This window comes from Canis aureus, chromosome 19 (genome assembly GCF_053574225.1).
Source record: "Canis aureus isolate CA01 chromosome 19, VMU_Caureus_v.1.0, whole genome shotgun sequence".
In the NCBI taxonomy this organism is placed as follows: Eukaryota; Metazoa; Chordata; class Mammalia; order Carnivora; family Canidae; genus Canis; species Canis aureus.
In genome coordinates this window covers 20379982-20402055 of record NC_135629.1, presented here as the reverse complement: position 1 = coordinate 20402055, position 22074 = coordinate 20379982, and the positions used below count along the sequence as shown (strand labels likewise).

The 22074-nt window shown below is 39.2% G+C and overlaps 1 protein-coding gene and 1 long non-coding RNA gene across 2 annotated transcripts in view; one reads left to right on the top strand and one right to left on the bottom strand.

Annotated features, from left to right (window-relative positions):
- Positions 1 to 22074, bottom strand: part of SHQ1 (SHQ1, H/ACA ribonucleoprotein assembly factor) — a 101640-nt gene that overhangs the window by 71308 nt on the left and 8258 nt on the right. Inside the window, exons 4-6 of the mRNA XM_077858061.1 lie at positions 21126 to 21286; positions 12553 to 12665; positions 5083 to 5210 (exon numbers count right to left, since the gene is read on the bottom strand). Of these exons, the coding sequence (XP_077714187.1) occupies positions 5083 to 5210; positions 12553 to 12665; positions 21126 to 21286 (402 nt within the window). The remainder of the gene's footprint in view (positions 1 to 5082; positions 5211 to 12552; positions 12666 to 21125; positions 21287 to 22074) is intronic.
- On the top strand, positions 84 to 22064 carry LOC144289727 (uncharacterized). Its single transcript, XR_013357638.1, has 3 exons — positions 84 to 262; positions 19587 to 19808; positions 20804 to 22064. It is a non-coding gene; the product is annotated as an uncharacterized LOC144289727 (long non-coding RNA).

The window sequence follows — 22074 nt, the reverse complement described above, 5'->3', positions numbered from 1 at the left end:
GCCACCCAGGTGCCCCAGAAATGTGTATACTTTTTTTTTTTTTAATGATTTTTTTTTAATTTTTTTTCATTTATGATAGTCACAGAGAGAGAGAGAGAGAGAGAGAGAGAGAGGCAGAGACATAAGCAGGCTCCATGCACTGAGAGCCCGACGTGGGATTCGATCCCGGGTCTCCAAGATCGCGCCCTGGGCCAAAGGCAGGCGCCAAACCGCTGCACCACCCGGGGATCCCGAAATGTGTATACTTTTAAACTTAATGCAGGTAGGTTCAGGTAAAGCATTTTTTAAAGACTAACATTTGGAAACAAAATTAATAAGACAAAATTAAAGGGCTCATATGAAGATCCCTTAAACAAAAGCTCTCAGTTCAATTAAAGCAATCTGATATAAGGAAAATATAAGAAGGAACATACTCACTCCATGAAGAAAGCATACCTAACAAAGTATTTTAGTCCTTTAATATTTCATAAGGTTTAAGGCAGTATTTACCTAGGCATAGTTTTTGAGATGTTTATTACTTTAGCTAATAAGAAAATGCCAGGTGTTCATGATGATATTCTCACTTGAGAAAAGCCTTTAACCTAGTTGATTAATAAGGCCTTCTGCTTCCAGATAATTCTAAATCATAAGGTAAGCATGCCCAGAACCATTTAGTAACACATTAACTCATCTAAATGTTTACTCCTTCATTCTTAAATAGTCATCCCTGCATATATGCTTCATAATTTGTAAAGGCTGACTTGGGAACTATAGGTTCTGATGCTCCATTACACACAAGTAAGGGCTTTGGCATAATACAGGTCATTGTCCTGACTGTAAATATAAGAAAAGCCTACTTAAATGTGCTCTTCTGAATTCTTGGATGCCAGGTACCCCCTAGCCTTTCCTTACAACAAACCACCTTTCTCCAAGTGTTTCCAGTCCCATTTTGCCCTAAATAGTTCATTAATAATATACAGATATATCTAAATTCTGAAATTCGAGCACAGAAACCAGAGATAATAATAATATCAACAAAATAGGAAATCACTAGAGAAACCAAAAGTCTGGGCTCCCCAAGGCCTTTTTTTATTGGAGTTGTAAATCCTATCAGCCAAAGAGGAACTTGGGAAGGTTTGCACACAATCAGGTCTAACCAGCAGCAGCAATGGGAAGAACTACAGAGGCAGTGCCAACAATACTTGGATGATTGCCACCATGAGTAACATTTGTCAAGCATTTGTATGACTTAGCTACACTACAAAGCAGCTCTGCTATATAGTTCACAACATTTCAGTTAATTATACTTCTATAAATAATCTACAGTCAAACAAAGGCAGCTGAAAGCTCAAATCATTTGGGGAAGAAACTGGTGCCCTATCAGGATGCAAAAGGCCCAGGGCCACCTCCCAACATTAAAGACCCCAATCAAAAAAAAAAAAAAAAAAAAAAGACCCCAATCAATATGTCTGACGACTGACTGTAAAGGGGCTTCCTTCAAAAGGGAAAGTGACCTTCTTACTTCACTTATAATATTTTCTAGTTCTGTTACTTTTATATCATCCCTTCTCTCTTAATCCCCCTCCCAAATATCTGTCTTCCATGGGTCAACAGTGAAATAATCCCCGAACTGGCTCCTCTCAGAGGAATGCTAATCTGTTGATTGTATTGTATACTTTCTGGAAACAGATCAAGGGAACCCAAAGAAAATGTGCTGCATTCAAACCTCTAGCCTAAATGGGTAGCCCTGCAGTGCTACAACTTTCAAAGCTGACACTGACAGTTAGCTCTACAAACACTGAAGAACTCACTGGTGCCAAACAGGATGTCCCTGTTAGGAAGTTCATTGACTAAAAATGTTATGTGGTGTCACACCAAGAAACCACGTGCCAAGACTCTCGGGCTGAGATTAACCACTGAAAGACAACATGGGAAATGTGGTGAGTCCATCCTCATGAAACCAGAGCTCAGGGGGAGCACAGCATTTTAACACTTCCATTTAAAAGCCTTTAGGGAGGAAGACTGGGATCATTGCTGAAGATGTTAATAAAAGTCTCCATGTTGTAACTCAGGGCTACAACGAAAGTGACAGGAATCACCATCCAGGCAAAGGCAGGGAACAAAGTTCACCATCCAAGCCTTATCTGGAATTCAAAACAATCTAGCTTACTATTTTATGACCAGGAGGAATCAAAGGTAAGCCCTCACCTGCGCTGTTGTATCTGCCTGGCAACGGCTGATGAGGGAGCATAAAACAGAAAACACCCCACTGCAATGCCAAAAAAAAAGGAAGGAGACTCAGGAGGCAAAGAACAAAGAGGAAATGAAAGGGAAAATACAGCAGTAGCACACTCCCTGAGTAGGCTCAGGACTTCAAGGTTTATTTCTTGGCTGATTCCTTTCTCCCATATTGTAATCTGGTTTCAACACACTTCAACTTATTTTCCCAATTCCAGGTGTCTCAAATACTTGAACAAGGGAAAAGAAAAGAAAAGAAAAGAAAAGAAAAGAAAAGAAAAGAAAAGAAAAGAAAAGAAAAGAAAAGAAAAGAAAAGAAAAGAAAAGAAAAGAAAAGAAAAGAAAAGAAAAGAAAAGAAAAGAAAAGAAAAAAAAGGCAGGCAGGCAGGAAGAACAATCTCATTAACAAAAGCTTTATAAATGTACAAAAATTTTAATTTCACAGAGAAGCCATTCAATTCCTGGCTCTCCTGTCATTGATTTTACTCTACAATAATAATCTCTAACATTTACGACATGCTAGGGATTTTAAGTACGTCATTTCATTCAATCATCAAGACAATTCTAGGAGGTAGGCAGGTATAGAATTTTGGCAGCCACCCAGCAAAGATGCCAGATCACACCACTAGCCTGTGGTGCAGCAAGGCATTGATGCCTGAGCCCCAGCTTTAGTTCTATCCCATCCTTAACCCTATACTTGGCACACATGGAAAATGTACTTTCTGTACAACACAGCGCTCAACTTCTACCTTTAATCACATGTCCTTGGTATTTTTAAAGGTGATATTTAAAATGAATCTCCACACTAGGTTAGTGGATAGATACATGCCCCGGGTTGGATGAAGATGAAGGGACGGGAGGGCAGATGAATTGGCTTACTCTTCTTTTACAATTACACACAGAAAACCAACCTAACACAAAGGCTCACTCTCATAGAAAATAGGACCTAGAACAAGCCACAACTGAGCAAAGTAGAGCAAGTTAGAATTTGAACCAACTGGAATGCCTTTTCTTGATTTTTAGGGCAACTAGCTCACCCTTGTGGACAGAAAACTTAACTGCACACCACCTCATCAAAATACTGCGCTAAAATTGGGAAAACTGATTCAGACCACTAGATAACCTCAATGACTCCAGAGTGAGCAAGCTTTCCAAACAGATCTACATGACATAGATAATTAACTATACTGTTTTAGCAATCTTATACCCGAAAATTTGTCAATATAACGTGGGAAGTCTCTGAAAGATTCTTAAACTGAAATCAAACATAAAACCAAGGATTTGTTGAAAACAATATAATGAGTCATTATTTATAAATGACTTTCTCTTCTGCAGTAGAGTCAATTATCAAAGATTAAAGTAGCAATTTTTCAATCTGGAAGAAATCATATAAGCTCTTAATAAAACTTAACTACGAAAATATCGACAGCAATATTTATTTATTCTCTAAATATTCACTGCATACTTAGTATATAGCAGGCACTACATCAGACAACAAAAACAGGGCAAACGACAGGCTACTGCATTACTACACAGAGAATCAAAAACCATTCTGCAACAGACCTATAGCTACTTCAGGCTGAGTGGCCAAAGAACACCACTACAGAAAACTGTAAATGACCTAAATGTCCACCAGTAGTCATGAGCCCAAATGTTCATTTGTATATACAACAGTACACGAGGTAGACACTAAACCCTAGGTAAAAACCCTAAGTGCGGATATGGAAGATGAACAACAAGGAATACAAACTGGAGAAAGCAAGGGAAGAACAGACTGCACAGGAGACTGTATAAACTTCTCACAGCAAATATCGAGATGTGGGTATATGCAGTAAAAACACCCCAACATTGTTAACAGTGAGTACTTTCAGAAAGGGGAGTTTGGAGTGAGGAGATTTTATATTCCAATTCATGTATATGTTTGTGTATTCCTTTCATTTAAACACTGAAATTTCATTTTTTTTATTTAAAGATTTTATTTATTCATGAGAAGCAGAGACATAGGCAGAGGGAGAGGCAGGCTCCCTGCAGGAAGCCTGATGCGAGACTAAATCCCAGGACCTGAGCCAAAGGCAGATGCTCAACTACTGAGCCACCCAGGTGCTCCTGAAATTCCATTTTTAATACAGAAATAAAAGCCAAATCAGTATGACTGAGCACGAGCCTTCTATTTTTGATCTATCCAAAACTGTTAAAATTCTAATGTACAGAATTAACATTCTGAAAAAACTGGGGAGGACATATCAAATTCATTCAACAGCCTGAAGGGAATGAAAACTAGATCTTTTCCACCATTAGTAATACTCAAATGCCCTTACCAGAGAGGAATGCTCAAATCTTTTTAAGGTTTCTTTATTTGAGAGTGAGAGAGTACGCATGTACACGCGTACGCACACACACACATGCAAGTTGGGGAAGGGGCAAAGGAAGAGAATCCCCAAGCAGACTCCCTGCTGAGCACAGAGCCAGCCATGGGGGCTCCATCCCACAACCCATGGGATCATGACCTGGGCCTAAACCAAGAGTCATATGCTCAACTGACTGAGCCACCCAGGTACCCCTAAATGTTCGGATCTTTCAAGCAGATTACTCAACTGCTACAAATGTCCTGTGTGCTCATGTCCCTAAATTTACTTAAAAAATAAAAATTTTAAAAAGGACCTCAATGATTCAAAACTAAAACATACTTCAAAAGACTGTTCCAAGACAATTCTAATCACTGAGTAGCATTTTCCAGTCCGGGGTAAAGATTCCATTTCCAAAATTAGCAAACCAAAATAGTATCTTCCCTCTGAGGCAATTAGAATTGTGTACTTAAGAACAAGGAAGACGGTAAACAAATGAGCCTAATTTTGAGTTTCTTACCTAATGCAGCATGATTTTCTTGCTCCTGACTCTTTCCCAAAGAGGCCATCATTTCTGTATATGTATCAGTCCACCAAGGATTATACTTCAAAACCTGTTCAACAGCCTCATCTTCAAAAAAGTCAGCTCTAGAAAGAAAACAGTGAATAAACTTGTTACATAGAACCGAGCTGGTGGGATCCCTGGGTGGTGCAGTGGTTTAGCGCCTGTCTTTGGCCCAGGGCACGATCCTGGAGACTCGGGATCGAATCCCACGTCGGCCTCCTGGTGCATGGAGCCTGCTTCTCCCTCTGCCTATGTCTCTGCCTCTCTCTCTCTCTCTGTGACAGTCATAAATAAATAAAAATTAAAAAAAAAAAAGAACTGAGCTGGTTTTCACCTTTTTAAATTTTATCTTAACTCATCACATTTGTACTAGAAATATAGGTTATTAATTCAAAGTACAGATCAATGAAACAAGCACCATATTTACTTTCTCTGTGGTTATTAGTCATCATAAAATGAAAACCATGCATCTGACTAAAGGGATATCTGATACTTCTGCTCTGTTCTGAAGCAAGGTGCCAGTCCTCCCCTGAAAGCCCATCCTCTGTACTGCAGTGGCATGGGATGAAGCAAATCTGAACATACAATGGACTGGAGAACCTATGCTAGATTTGTAAGTACCACTTATTTAGGTAAAGTTACAACGAAGAAAACAAAAAATTTTAACTCCACCAAGCAAAGAAAAATAACCATATCAATAGGAAATACAGGATACTGCTACCCACAAAAAGGCTACACATAAACACACATACACATTTTTTAACACGTGCTTTCATATTTTTCACCAAGATACAATTTCTCTGACATAGCTCTGCTAATCTTAGTAATTTTAGTCTTTGCTTAAAATTATTTTTTTAAGATTTTATTTATTTATTCATGAGAAACACAGAGAGAGAGAGAGAGAGGCAGAGACACAGGCAGAGGGAGAAGCAGGCTCCATCCAGGGAGCCCAATGTGGGACTCGATCCTGGATCTCCAGGATCACGCCCTGGGCTGAAGGTGGCACTAAACTGCTGAGCCACTGGGACTGCCCTGCTTAAAATTATTGAAAAAGAAAAAAGCAAGAAAAAGAACAGAAAATTTTCCTGTACTTTACTTTCTCATTTAAAAAAAAAAAATTAATTGAGAGAGAGAGAGAACAAGAGAGAGAGCACGAGCAGAGGGGAGGGGCAGAGGGAGAAACAGACTCCCAGCTTGAGCGAGGAGCCTAATGCAGGACTCGATCCCAAGACGCTGGGAGGGCAACCGAAGCCGAAGGCAGACACGTAACCAACTGAGCCACCCAGGGGCCTCTACTTTCTCAGTTTTATCTTGAAAAATAACTGTTATATTCAAAATATACTCCTGGAGGTCATTCATTCACAATTATACGACCCTGCATTCAAAGTTGAAAACTGGTATTCAATGGAAGAGAGTGACAAAAAGTATTAACTCTTGGAGAAAAAAATTATTTATAGTTCAGTTAATTAGAAACTCAAGAAATTGGATGATTTCATAAACTGATCTTCTGGCTGAAAGTTTTGTCAACTGAAATATTTTTTCTTTCAACTGAGATAGTGAAACCTTTCTAAAAAGAAGTATCACACGTAACCCACAGAATTCTTCATATGTGCCAAGCACTGCACTGAATGGTTTTCACCCATTATTTCCTTGAATCCTTACACCACCCCCAGGGGCACAAGAACTATTAACACTCCCATTTTATGTGAGTGGAAACTCAGCGTCAGAAAATGTGTATATCATGGCCAAAGTCAAAGAACCAGTAAGAAGTATAGCCAGGATCTGGACCCAATTAAGTCTTATTCCAGAATCCAAGCTATTAACCAGTATAAACATTTCATTTTTATGCTTAAGGAAGTAAAAGTACATAATGGACAAAACTGAATAGCAATGATCTTGAAATGGTAATTCTCAATATCAATTTTGTCATTCGCACGAGAGAGATTTCAAGAATATAATACCAAAAAATGGCTAAAATGCTAAATAAGTCAACAAAAAGTACTGACTCTCTGCCCTGTTCCAACTTCATTTTGGGCAGTGGGATTATGCCACTGACAAGACATAGGCAGTCATCATCCTTACGAAACTTACAGCATCATGGGAGAGTCCAAAAATCACAAGTGCTAGGTAATTGCTATGATTTAATAGTACAAGCAACTACAGCAAAGTGAAACTGGGACAACAGGAAGGTTGTCTCTGGAGAAAAAACTATCTAAGCCAATAGCTGAATTATAATTAACAGTTAACTAGACTAAGAAGGGTGGGAGAAAATACTCTGACCTGAAGGAATAGTTAGCAAAGGCTAGGAAACAAGAAAGCATATTTAAGGGGGAAAAAATTTGAGAACAGCTGAAAATATTATGCTACAGTTAACAACAACATTGTTAACAACCACATCAAAAAATCCTAGAGGATTTTTATCCCCCCAAATAACTGAACTCTTAAAAGCTTTTGCATCGTCTGACATTGCTATGTCTTGGAGTATCACTCTCACTGCAGTCTGGAAAAAGGTCTAAAGGAACAAGCCCCTAGGCACAGAAATCATGCAGGCCTAGAAGAGGGTAGCAGCAATGGACAAGGAGCTAAGTAGATGGAGCCAACCTACAGCCAGAAGTTAGAATCCTTAGGATGCAGGAGTAAAGGGAGACAGAAATCAGGGTTCATGACCAGCATTCTGGCCTGGACAATTCAGTAAACAACAGTGCCCTCTGATGAGACAGGAACATAGAACAGGAACAGAGATGACTGGAGATATAATGACTTTCACTTGGAACAGGCTGAGTTTGAGAGGTCCTTGTAGGACATACAGAGACTAGAGCAATAGGCAGTTAGCCATACAAATCTGATGCCCAAGAGACACACATGCGAATCATGAGCATTTGGACAGTGACAGAGGCCAAGATAGAACACAGAATTGCCCAGCAAGAACTTGCAGAGTGAGTAAAAAAGGACTCCAGACACTGGAGCACTGACAACATTTAAGGCAAGAGTGGAAGAGCCCATCTGAAATGAAAAGAGGCTAGGTTTCTCTTAGAGAAAAGTGATGGGGAAGAAAACAACAAACACGACTTTGTAAAATATCTCTACTGTCTCCATGCCCTCCTTCCAAAAAATTCAAAATGTGTAAATGACTCCTTTGAGTGAAATCTCACAATATAGTCCCAATAGTTTAAAATGTGATGGTTTATTCTTTATACTGTTCCTGGTTTAAGAGTTTCGCGAACAAGATCTGAGGTTCATCGAACGTTCCACTTTACAAAATAAATTTATTTTCAAGCTTTTTAAGTGTCATTCGTTCAACGAGCATTTACTGAGTGCCCTGTACACAAGCAGCATCAGGGAGATGAAGAGAAGTAAGGCACTCCTGGCCCACAACTTAATGGGAATGGATACAAACACAGAACACTATACAATCAAGATGAGCTGTAACTTGGGAGCACCGAGGAGGGCTTCCTCTGCCTGTCTGGGAAAGAGGGTGCCAGGAGATGACAACAGGAGCTCAATCTTAAAAGAGAAGTCAGAGTTATTCAAGCAAGGTAGGGCAAGGGGGAAAACAGCTATCAAGGGAGTATCACGAATAAAAAGTGTGCAAGAAGCACTATAGTACATACAAGTGGAGAAATACTAAAATTCTTTACTGCTGCAGTGTAAAATGTGGACAGAGAGGCAAAAGAGAAGCTCCAGAGGCAGGTACAGTCCAGATCGCAGAGTACTTTCTATGCCATTCCAAGGAGGTAGAAGCTTATACCTCAGACAATGGAGACAAAGTAAGGTTTTAAGCAGATGTTCATTTTCAGTACTTAAGACATTATACTGGTGGTTTTATATGGCTGACAGAGTTGCAGAGGTCCAGGCTGGAGAAAAAAATACCAAATACAAAGTCAATAGATGGCTGCACTAAGGCAGACACATACAAGGACCAGACAGAGACTGAGTGAAGGAAATAAGAAAGAGATAAATGGTACCACTTTAGGATAGATTAGAAGTGTGGGGTAAGAAAGCAGTCAAAGATAAATCCTAGGCTTCTACCTTGGGTGACTGGCATGAAAAATGGTACACTTCGCAAAGAGAAAATTCAGGAAGACTCTCCAGGTAGAAACGATGAATTCAATTTTGGACATGTTACAATAGTAGAATCAGCAAAATCTCAGTCGCTCTCCAAACCCTTAACAGCTCTCCAAACTCTTAACAATGTGGCTTTTCTTCAGAGCACTTGTCACCATCAAAGTATTGTCCCCATGAGGGCAGTGACCTTGTTGTAGTCATGCTAATCCTCAGTGTATGGGACACTACCTGGCATGCAGCTCATCCAAACAAGTATCTGTTGAATAAGTAAGTGCATTCGTGAAAAAATGAACAGATGAAATTTTACTCTAATGCTTTCTCCTAAGCTTGCCATTTTGAATAGAGACATGTCAGAAGCAGGTGACCCTCTTCCTAGCCTCATCATTACTACTTACAGTCTTGAGATTCCTCAATCAATTCAAAAGCCTAATCAGTATACCAAGGTCTTCAGTGAATCTACAGTACTGAAAAGTTACAATTTAAAATGGCACCCCAAATGTACTGATCATTTTTGTACCTTTTCTTATCTCACCGATACTTAGAATGCTGACTAAATTCTATTTTCTCCAAAAGAAGGAAATAGGCAAATTTTATGAACTGGTTAAGGCGAAAGATATGCCAACAATTAAAATACAATATGTCTGGGGAAGGAAAAAAAAAACATTCTAGCAAAAGAAATATGAAAACTTGGCTATAATAGACAGAACAGGAATGTCTATTAAAGAATGTTTCAAGATGCCTTCGACAAACTGTAGTGTAAAAATAATATCCAAAAGGAGTTACAAATGGTGAAAAATAGATATCAAAAACAGTATGTGTTTATGGATCATCTATTATATGTCCAGTATTATGCTGGGCTGCAAAACACACAGCAAGGGGGTAAACATCACACGATGGCACCTAGAATTTACAACCAAAGATTTTTAAAATAATGATCATCCTAAATCATTTATATGTGCCTTTGAAATGTATGAATTTTTCTATATGATGAATTTACCTTACTGTGTTCTGCCTTGGGATGGATTTAAAATTGGTTTTCCCTAAGCTCCCAAAAAACATGACACCATGAGGAGACACCATGACCCAGTAAAGACAAGTGAAACAACTTGAAAAGTATATTACACACTAACATAATATATGTTATGCATTACACATGTACATTGCATTTACATACATAAACGCGTATATGGGATCCCTGGGTGGTGCAGCGGTTTGGCGCCTGCCTTTGGCCCAGGGCGTGATCCCGGAGATCCGGGATCGAATCCCACATTGGGCTCCCGGTGCATGGAGCCTGCTTCTCCCTCTGCCTATGTCTCTGCCCCTCTCTCTCTCTCTCTGTGACTATCATAAATAAATAAAAAAAAAAAATTAAAAAAAATAAAATAAAATAAAATAAAATAGAACTTGCTAAGCGTAATATAAAATACTCAACGTATTGCCTAGAAGGTAGGTAAAAACTGAGGTAAACCTTTTCTTCCACTGTATTAACCAATGAGAACAATTTAAAAAGCACTGGGCTAAAAAAAAAAATTAATTGAAAATTTAAAGGAATTTTACTTGCACTTCATTTATTATTAACCTATTTGGGTGAGGCACACAGCTAATATAAATAATGAGTAAGAAGTAACACAAAAATTACAATTAGCCAAAGTCCTACTCTACCAGAAAAGTCACAAAGAACCTTTACCTCATGGCTCCCACTCTCCGACCTGCCCATGACTAAATTTAAACCACTCGTGTAAAAACTGTTCCTTGAGAAATGGAAAGAACAGTTCATGCATACTGTGAAAGAAAATGAGCTTCTGGATAAAGAAACACAGAAGTGGAGAAAAATAAGGACTGCATATAATATCACACTGTTAAGTATAAATTCCAATTTCCTAATTCTCTCAGGCCATACAGTTCTTCTTCCAGTTTTAGAAGAGAAAAGATAGGCAGTTCTTCTAATTAAGCTCCCTCCCACTTGAAATTTTAGTCTTGTGAAGCTCATTCTGTTTTCATGCCGGCCGGAGAAATTTGCTGACAATGAAATTTCCCACTTTAAATATTCAGCATGATTTTAAATAGGTTTCTTCAAATTACTCTTCAGTGGACCTTTAAAACTACAATTGGAGAGATAAAGGTAATTAGAAATGGCAATGTAAATGGAGCTGAATATCTCAGATGTCCTCCAAAATATAATATACCCTGTTCTTACCCAGCTCCCCCCAGGACATTGAATAGTTTGACCATTTATCACTACACATCACTCAGTGCATTTGCACATCACAAGATATATTTCTGCCATTCCAATTAGTCTCCCACTGTGTCATAGGAGATAGAATGTTAATCACAAGTGCAACAGCAGTTAAACTGAAATAATGTACATAAAAAGGAAATACAAAATGACAAACGGAAAGACGCTTTTCAAGTTCTGACAGAGCCACTCAGTAGTGGTATGACCTTGGGCAAGTCCTTTAACCTTCTTTCCCTAACTGTTGTGAAAAGTGATTTAAATAATCACTTGAGAGTGCTTGATAAGCTAAAAGCACCATACAAATATAAGGGGAAATGATGATTATAGCAGCACATATAACAAGTTTAGAAATTGCTGGCCCAGAGCTTGGGAAGAATAATAATTGAGGCGACATCGACATATGACTCACATCCTAAGAGATACGAGCTAGCATCCACAGAGGCCAGGTGACAATCCCTTACTCGGAAAAAATGCTACTATTGTGGCCAATGAGAGACATCACAATGTCTCGAGTGATATTTACCTATTCATTAACTAGATAAGTTTGTTAGGCAAATACAAGCCTGATAGAGACACATTATGATGAAAGACACAATTAAAGCAGATGGGAAATACAGCAAAACTCAAAATTAGATTTTATTTATACCCTACCACAACGAATAAGTATTTGTAATTAGACTCCGATCCTCAAGTACAAGTGCTCGCAGATCAAGTGTTGGGAAAACTCTGCATCAGCCAAGAAGTGCAGTACATGTAGATTCAAACTCTTAAAGAAATTGAAACATCTTTTCATTTACATATACTGTTAATTACAACAAAAAGTCTACTGAAAAGAACTAAAATTAATCTCATGAATGTGGTGTTCTACTTTTAAGCCTGGCGAGACAAAATTTAAAGAAGTACATTAAGAGTTCTCCTCTGTTGGAGTGACCTATTGAGAAACATCTTACAAAAATCAAAGAGGCCTAAGTTTATAGGTTAATTCAAATGTCATTTAAGGTTCTGAACCATCACTAATTTCTAGAATCCCAAACCACATGCTTAGCATGGTTAAAAAGACACTCAAAAAACTTTCAAATCAATGTCAAGTCAATTATTTAATCCTTAAAAAACTCAATACTCACAGATAATGATCAGGATCAAATTTGGCCAGCTCAGCAGCCAAGCGCTTCTGCCTTCGTTCAGCTGCAGGAGTGAAATCTGGGTCCTTAATATCAATAACATCACTCAATTCATCCTAAGAACACCCAGAAAAGAAAGAATAATTGCTACTTCCCATTTCATCATTGAAAAATCTAACTTCCCACAAAAGCCCAAAACAAAGGAACCATATGACCAGTGGGCCATAATATTACCTGTGACATTTCAATTCAAATCTAGCAAATGTTTGTTAAACACCTATTGCTTGCCAGGCCCTGTTGGAAGCTTTCGCATAAATTATCTCATTTAATTCCTTACAGCAAAGTGATCAATATATATTAGAGCTATAAAAGTTCATCATAAAAAAAGGAAAAACCAACAGAATAAACTCGTGCAAGTGGGGACATTTATCTCTTCCCCATTTACTCATAGAAATTTTTAAGTTATTAACAGTATGTTTAAATAAATTTCTAGACTGTAAGATGGAAGTACTCCTGCCATGTTAGCAAACAGAAACTTAGATAACTTTTGTATCCCTATATATTTCTGCTTGACCAGAAATGCACTACATCCAGTTAGCCAATCTCCAGAGGCCAAGCCAACCATGGGCCCCATAAGTCTTTCCTTGTTCCCTCACCCAAAACAGGGTGGACTGCATAGCCAATCAGGTATTTCCTATCTTTCTCCTCCTTGTTCTTTATTCTTTATCCTATAAAAGCTTTCTACCTTTGGCCCCATTTTGCAAACCTCCAGCGGAGACTGTTTGCTTCCTGAAGTATTAAATAAAAGTCTGTTTGTATTACTGAAAATTGTCTTTTTTTTTTTTTTTAAGATTTTATTTATTCTTTAGACAGAGAGAGAACCAGCAGGCAGGGAGAGGTGGAGGGAGCAGACTCCCCACTGAGCTGGGAGCAGGGCTCGACCCCAGAACCTAGAGATCATGACCTGAGCTGAAGGCAGATGTTTAACCATCTGAGCCACCCACGCACGCTGATAATTTGTCTTCTTTAATCATTTTTTAACAAGCAAAATGGTTTGAATGTCAATGGTTTGAACATCTACACATATGCTTTCCTTTTGTTTCTGTCTGAAACAAAAGGAAAGTCAGCTGGTCTGACTGGTCTCCATAAGGATTACCAACTAAAACTTATACAATGTATATATATGTACAAAACTGTATACATTCTACTGTGTAAGCAGAATTTAAGAATTTTTAATGGCAATTTTAATGTATATGACTTTCCATCTGCAAATTTAAAAATCTAATCCTAAGTAATGTTCAACTTTACTGTAAAAATCTTCACCTGGATGTATACACACTGATACGCAGCATGTTTCCTAGGCCAAATCCTATAGGAAACAGGTAGAGTAGGAAAACTGTCTGGGATACCACAGAGTATTTTCTCTTTTAATTGGAATTATAAAGCCAAGAAACTTCACATGATGCAAAATATTCCTAAAGCTACACCTTTTTCTTCTTTGTTTAACCTCCCCACTCCAATTGCTGACTGCAAGCGAGAAAAATGGGATTTGGAAGAACCTTCAGTATTAGCTGAAAAGAAATCAAGGGAAATAACTTGACAGAGTGGAGGCAAACTGAAAACAAGATTTGTAAATGGAACAACAGATAGGTTAGCACCTAATAATCGGGCTTAGAGTAGAGAACTATAAGATAAACTCAGTACAAAGAAATGACCTAAGCTGGAGAAGCCAAGGAGACACACTAGGATACACACTCCCACACACACAATCAAAACTTGTACATGTAAAAAAAAAAAAAAAAAACTCTCTCATCCCTACCGCAATCCACTTAGCTCAAATAGTATCAACATTTAATCTAAGCACATTCTGATACTACAAAAAGGTCCACAGAACTTTGTAGAAGTCACATCCAGAACATGTTAATACTTCTAACTACAAATATTCTAGGCAAAAACCAGATCACTGGTGGTCCCCAAACAAAATTTTGCATTTCAAAAGTTCCTTTACAATTCACTTTTGGGAAATTAAGAATGTATTTTCCTATAGAAATACTACTATAAATAGTAGTTACAGGCTCATGGTAACCCACAAATTTATTCAATTCACAATAAACTTTAAACAAGGTACTCCTGACACAGAGTTTAACAATCCTATGGCAATGTTTCCATGGGAAAATGCTTTCAGAGTTCCATTTTAATCCACCAGAAACATCTCTTCTCCAAGTTGGACAACCTGGATTCTTCCTCTCTTCCCTACTTGCTTGGCTGCATGAAATCTGTTCCCCCAGGCAAGAGTTGACAAAGGTGCTGAAGTAGGCCTTGGGGGTGGGGGAGGTGGAGAAGTCGAGTTGTACTGTGCACACAGGACTCACCTCAGCTAGATGACTCCTAGGAAAGTCCTTTCCTGCCCACAGACTCTAAGTCCTTCTCCCCAATACCTGAGTCACCCACTTCCTCTCCCCCTTGCTCCAAGGAGTTCTTTGCACATACATACATACATATGTGTACACATGCACACACACACTTCTGAAAGCAGCCTGATGCAACAGAAAAACTGTGACCTTATGGTCAGACAAAAAAAAAAAAAAAGAAAACCCAGCTCCAGCTGAACTCTGTGGCCTCCCTGAGCTTCAGCTTCCTTTCTGTGAATGAGCGTAGTCACACTTCCGTCATCCAGGTGAATATTACTCTTCTCTTGCTGCTCTAATAAACAACTACAAACGTGGTGGCTTAAAACAACACAAACATATCCTCTTCCAGTTCTGGAGCTCCAAGGTCCAGAATCAGTGTCACTGAGCTAAAATGAAGGGAAGGGAGGGCTGGTTCTTTCTCAAGGTCAAGGGGAAGAATCAGCTGCTTTCCCTCTTCCATCTTGGAGGGGTGGCTTCCTCATTTGTTGGCTTGTGGTCCCCCGTGACAATACTCTTCCTCGCTCAGCTTCCAGCATCACATGGCCTTCACTTTTTTCACTCTGACTTTCTTATCTCCTTCTTATAAGGACCCTGTTATTAGACAGGACCCGTTATGCTGGCTAATATCCCCATCGCAAGATCCTTAAGTTAACCATGCATGCAAAGTCCCTTCTGCCACGTAATGTAATGTGTTCCATGCTCCGGGGACTGGCACACAGACATGTCGGAGAATGGGATGGAAAGGAGTATCATTCTGCCTACCACAGGCTGTTATGAGGATTAAATGAAATAATAGGAGTCAGGCATCAAGTACAGGGCTTGAAATATTCAATAAAATTAGCTTCCTTTCTCTACATCTCCCTGTTCCATTGCTCTTCCCTGTTACTCACTGGCCGCCACCCTACTGAGATTACCTATCCTCCCTCTCCTGCCATTTCCTTACTTGCCCACAGCAATAAAAAAAAGGGGGGGAGGGGAATTAAAATGTGCCACTTCATTATTTCACCTGGACCAGAGATAAGGTCACAAGTGGGATATAATCTGGGAGTTTCGGTAGGTAATTCTACATTTAAGGATAAATGGACTAAGGGACCTGCAGGCATTTCAACATACTAATTGCACTGAGAATAAACCCCAACTTTCCCCACTCACAGCTCTGTACCATGCAGCCCCTATCCCTCACTTCACCCTCACCTCCTACCTTCCCCTTCTCGCTCGAATCCCCCAAGCCACACACCAGACTGCCTTCCATTTCTAGAACTCTGAGTCTTTGCACTTCCAGTATACTTCTCAGCATTCAGGACTCTGTGCAAATGTCACCTCCTACAAGAGGCCTTCTCCAAGCATCCTCACCAAAGGAGTACTCCCTGACCCCACCCCCAGCTCTTGCATCACCCCATCCATTCCTTCACTTGTCGCTATCTGAAATTCTCATGTTTGTTTTTTACATGGTTACTGTCTATCTACCCACCAGAAGACTCTGCGAGGAAAAGTCTGGTCAATCTCCTTCCTCACTGTATCCCCAGCAATGTTTCTGGCCTTCAGTACTAAATCATTCATTCAGTAAATACTGTGTGAGGGCCTGGCTGAGGTGCTAGAGATCCCCAAATAGACACAAAGACAAGATCCCTGCTCTCAGGAAACGGGAATTAGAAAGGAGGGATGCAGCTATCCTTCCTCTCTCCCTCTTCTTCCCCCTTGCTTCCAGACTCAGGGCCTCTACATGTAGCTATGCAGCCTATACCCCCAAGAACATTAATATCCACAGTACTACAAGCCCCACCAGGCTTGTCCTCTGCATAGTCATACACAGTGGCCCTGTTCCAACTGGACCCCCAAGAGGAACCAGAACAAACTACAAAGCAAAGTTAGCTCGGGGTAGAGAAACTGGTCTACAGCACCAACTAAAGGCAGAAAGATAAGAGGATGGGAAAGGTTCAGCTACAGCACAGGGGAAGGGATTCTCTCTCTTTTTTAGAACACTGCTATGGCCACTGTGAGTAGAGCCATTTAAAGAGGGGCATTGCCAAGAAAAGGTCGTGTAGGATTTAGATCCGGCTTATGTGAGGTTTTGGCAGAGCTCTGGCAGAGACTCTCCAGAGAGAAAATGAAGAACTGTGTGCACATCTGGCCAGTAGGTCTCCTGGAAACGACAGCCTCGGGTCCTTAGTGCAGCTGAGGGAAGGAAAGGGCCAGCAAGCCAGCGTCCTGTGGCTGCTGGCAGCAGTGGTCCTAGGAGCTGGCTGGGTTGGCGCCCAGAGACTCCAGGATTGTTGCTCCTGGCAGCCACCACCGCCTAAACCTTGTTGTGAAGGCCTGACTTTGAGCAGCCAGGGCAGTTTTCCAAAGGCGCCCTGGTGGCTGGCAGCAATTTCAGAAGGGAAAGGAAAAAGGGGACAGGGAGGGGGGAGATATGTTAAAAAGAATTTGTTTCAGCAAAAAAAAAAAAAAAAAAAATGCCTTTATTTTCTTCTCATTATTAGTATGAAACACAGAAGTTTCCAAGCAAATGTAAATGGTTGGAGGGAAAAAAATAATGAAAGAATATGCCTTCTCATAAAGGGTTAAGTTATTCAATTAAGAGAAGATACCTGGGTCTTGGAATTATGGATGCTTCTCTTTGTTATATTTTCATAACAAATTTATATTGCTTTTATCATTAGAGAAAATAAAGCTATTTTTCACTTAAGGGGGAAAAAAGAGTACAAAAAAAATGAGTAAAATATGAGCCATCAACAAAACTTCATGGATATTTTCTCACCAAAGGCAGAACGAGAGAAACTCTAAACTTGTGAGAAAACAGTATTTGAGAAAATGGTGACATTTCTTAAATACATCATTTGAAAACAGAAGAGATGTTCTCAAATTTCTTAATGCAGCAATCCTTTCAGTTTCTTCTAGCTGCTTCACGAGCAAAAAGAGTTACACCACTAACCTTACATGATCACTGTTTATAACCACATGGTATAACTCACAAATCGAGCAATCATAAATGCAAAACTCTGCGAGGAATACCAAGTATGTAAGTTTTTTGCCACTATCTCATAAAATACATCTACCTTAATACCCCAGAGAGGGTGGCCTCTGGTTCACATATGATTTTTGAAAGTTCTCGTATTTCCTAATGTCATGGGGGAGGGGGGAGAACGTGGGTGGCTCAGTCTGTTAAGCAGCCAACTCTTGATTTCACTTGGTGGTCTCAGGGTCACAGGATCCAGCCCCGACTAGGACTCTGTGCTCAACAGGAAGTCTGCTTGAGATTCTCTCTCTCCCTCTGTCTCTACCCCACCTCCACCCCCTGCCACACATGCGTGCTCTTTCTCCATTCCTCTCTAAAATAAAAATAAATTGTTCCTAAAACCATGAAGGACATCACAGTCTTCTAATTTCATTCATGTAAGAAAATATACTATTCTTTAAAGCCTACATGTGTCTGCTGGTTTGTCCACTGGTAAAAGGTACACACATTACAGCAACAATACAAGGATGGAATAGTAACGTGGAGCCTGGTACAGTGCCTAGCACAGGAACACACCAGCTGTTAGCTGTCAATGCACAGACACTAGAGGTCCACATCTCTTACTCAGATCCTCTGGAGAGGGGTGAACTTCAGGATTCAAACTCTTCAAAGAGTTTCAAAAAGTAACATGGTATACATATATCCCGTATTTTATTTAACCTCCTCTATATCTGGGGCATCACCTCATATTCAAATACATAACATTTTCTATGGAAAAATTTGTGAATATGCACACTAACTGGGATTTAAAAACTAGTAAAAGACATCGGCTCAGATCAGGTTTTGCCACCAGACTAAATACAAAAAAAAAAAAAAAGAAAAAAAAGCTTAAAGAACTTTCTCTGATCTCAATACTACAGACATGGGTTATGAACCTATACTACTAGTAGTATAACTACTTACATCATCCCTCAGAATGTTCGTGCATGTGTATATCTTTTTTTTTCCTATGCTGAGAAAAATATGCATTCCAAGTATTTAGAATAGCAATGTTCAATTAAAATGTGAACAGTTTAGGGACACCTGGGTGGCTCAGCAGCTGAACACCTGCCTTCAGCCCAGGGCATGATCCCACGGTCCTGGGATCAAGTCCCACATCGGGCTCCCTGCATGGAACCTGCTTCTCCTTCTACCACTGTCTCTGCCTCTCTCTGTGTGTCTCTCATTAATAAATAAAATCTTTTTTAAAAAAACTGAACAGTTTAATGATTTTAGATAATTAAACTAGGGACACCTGGGTGGCTCAGCTGGTTAAGGTCTGCCTTTGGTTCAGGTCAGGATTTCAGGGCTGGGATCGAGCCCTGCATCAGGCTCCCTGCTCAGTAGGGAGCTTGCTTCTCCCTCTCCTTCTCACTTGTGCTCTCTTTTGCTATCTCTGTCTCTCTCTCGAATAAATAAATAAAATCTTTAAAAAATAAAAAATTCAGTGGGGGGAACAGAATGATGTAATCAGGGGCTCCAATTATGCTATGTTTTATTTTTTAAGTTGGGTGATAGGCATCTAGGGATTTGGGGCCTTAGTTAAGATATTCAGAAAAACATAAAGAATATCCCACAATAATTTTTTTTTTAAATAAACCTAAGTTACTAATTGAACATTTCAACAGATGCAAGAAGTTGTGACTTAAAGGACTTGGCCTAGGATTGATCACATTACAGTGTCTGGCAGCTTCGCATCAAATTGGCAGAAATACCTTGAAAGGACCTTTCCTCAACGGCAGTGGCAAGAAATCAAGTTCCCTGGCCTCAGAAATTATATTCCATCTGAATGTACAATCTGTACTTAGCCTGTGTGACTTGAATTAGCATTCATTTAGAGCTCCAAACAGGTAAGCCCAGAACTGACTGACCACAGAGTCGCTCTTGGCTAACCAACTTTAGGTCCACTCGCTGTAGTTTCTGCTGTAGACAAAACTGACTCTATTCTTACTACCTCAGAGATGACCAACCAATGCGATTAGGGAGAGAGAACCCAGAGAGACTGTAATTCAGCAAAAAAGCATTTTGAAGGTAATTAATCAGCATTATTTGCTCAAGTAAATTCCAATTTTTCTCCCTTTAAGGAGTCTCAAGAGCATTTAATATTTTTCAAGGGCAGAAGTCTTTCTAGCATCCTATTTTTTTTTCAAAGAGTTTTCACAATGTACCGTCTCCTTAAGTTTTCTAAATGGCCTTTCAAAGTCAGTGAGCAAATTTATCTCTATTTGACAAAGAGGAGACAAAACTTGTTTGTAGTCAAAGAAGTGGCCTATCATCCTAAATTTAAACAACGTAGAAGTGGGATTAAAACATAGGTAAACCACTCCTGAGTAGATTCAAATATGTCTTACTACAATAAACCACACTCTGAACAGATTCAACATCCTCTCCCCAGGCAGGGAAATTTAAAAAAAAAGAAAAGGCTGTTGTTGTGGTTTCTTTCACTTAAAAAAAGAAATGAAAAACCCAAGTTAATGGCTCACAAACACTTTCATTATATAACGTTCTAGGATGCATTTTCTGTAAAACAACATAGTGACAAAATAGTTCAAAATCTCTCCTCTCCATTTCATTCTCCCCACATAGCCTAAAATAAAGTAGCATTTCCTATGTGTTTTGCGGAAGAGAGTGATGTCATTCCTTTTTAGTCTGACAAATGATCGGGTTTTAACAAGAGATTACATTCAATCCCCACTACCAAGAGTAAATAGACAAAAGTGCCTACTGTACACCAAGAACTAAACAATTTGATCAAAAGACACAAACTCACTTCCACCGGGAACATTTGGTCTCATTTATATTTATAAAACAGAAGAGACATCATGTAATAATTTTCATTTTTCAGAAGTATAAAACAAAGATTGCCAAGAAGTATGAGAGAGGAGTTCCGTTTTGTATTTTGGAAACTTCATGTCTAGAATACTGAATGAAGTGGAGAAAAAAGAAAGTAACAGGACATCTGACATCTGTAAGCACAGTATAACTGGGCAGAACAGCCAAAGCAATGGAAAGGAACAAACATCTGGGTCATCGCTACATACAAGAAGCTGGGATTTGTGCTTTAAATACGTCATCTCCTACAATCTTCATAAAAACCTCCCAGTAGGAGCAGAAATAAACTTAAAATATCCAGATGATAAAACCAAGGTGTTTTATAAAGACCACACCTGCAACCGCTGAAACACTCCAGATCTTAAGTTTCCAAAGCCATAGTGGTACTGCGGATTCAGAGCACTTTCCGATGCCTCTTCATAGGGGGACTGTTCAATTTCCCAGTCAAACTCTTCATCCTCCTCTTCTACTCTTTCCTCAGAAACCTCAGATGCACCTGAATGTGTTAAATATTAATTGTTCAAGTATTAGATTTCCTGGGTACAACTTGGGGAAGAAAAAGTATAGGGGAAAAAAAAATGTCTTCCCATGTGCACCAAAAGGGACACAGAAGAATATGTGTAGCCCCACTATTTTTAAGTCAAAAAGTTAAAAATAAAAAAAAAAGGACGACCCAAAAGGCCCATCAGTAGTAGGATGTATAAACGATAAATGCAATGAAAGCAAACAAACCTGAGCTATAGATGGATAAATCCCACAAAAATATTAAGTGAAAGAACCCAGACAAAAAAGCATACATACCGTCTGAATTATATACACAATTCAAACAGGCAAAATAGAGGCTAATGGTAACCTGGAGAGAAGGGAGGGAGAAGTGACCAGGAGGCGGCTCAGGGTAAGATTCCAGGGTATTGGAAATGTTTCATTTCCTGACTAGGTGGTGTTTCTTTTTTGCAATTCATTGGATTATAAACTTTTGATCTAAGCTCATGAGGCCATTATTTTGCAAAAGACAGAGATGCTGTTTTGAATGGTCCAAAAACGTGACTGACATGTGGGTTTGATAAAGTTCTTTTTGTCTTTAAATTATATGTTACCAAATGAACTATTTTTTGCATTTTCATGTGATATCCTTACCTTGTCACCTTAAGGATTTTTCTCTGATTTCCTATTTGCTTTATCCCTCTTCCCCTAGAAACATACAGCATTCCAAATATTGTATTAACCTGTATTTCTTTTTCTTTTTTTTAAACCTGTATTTCTTCTTAACTACAATAAACATAC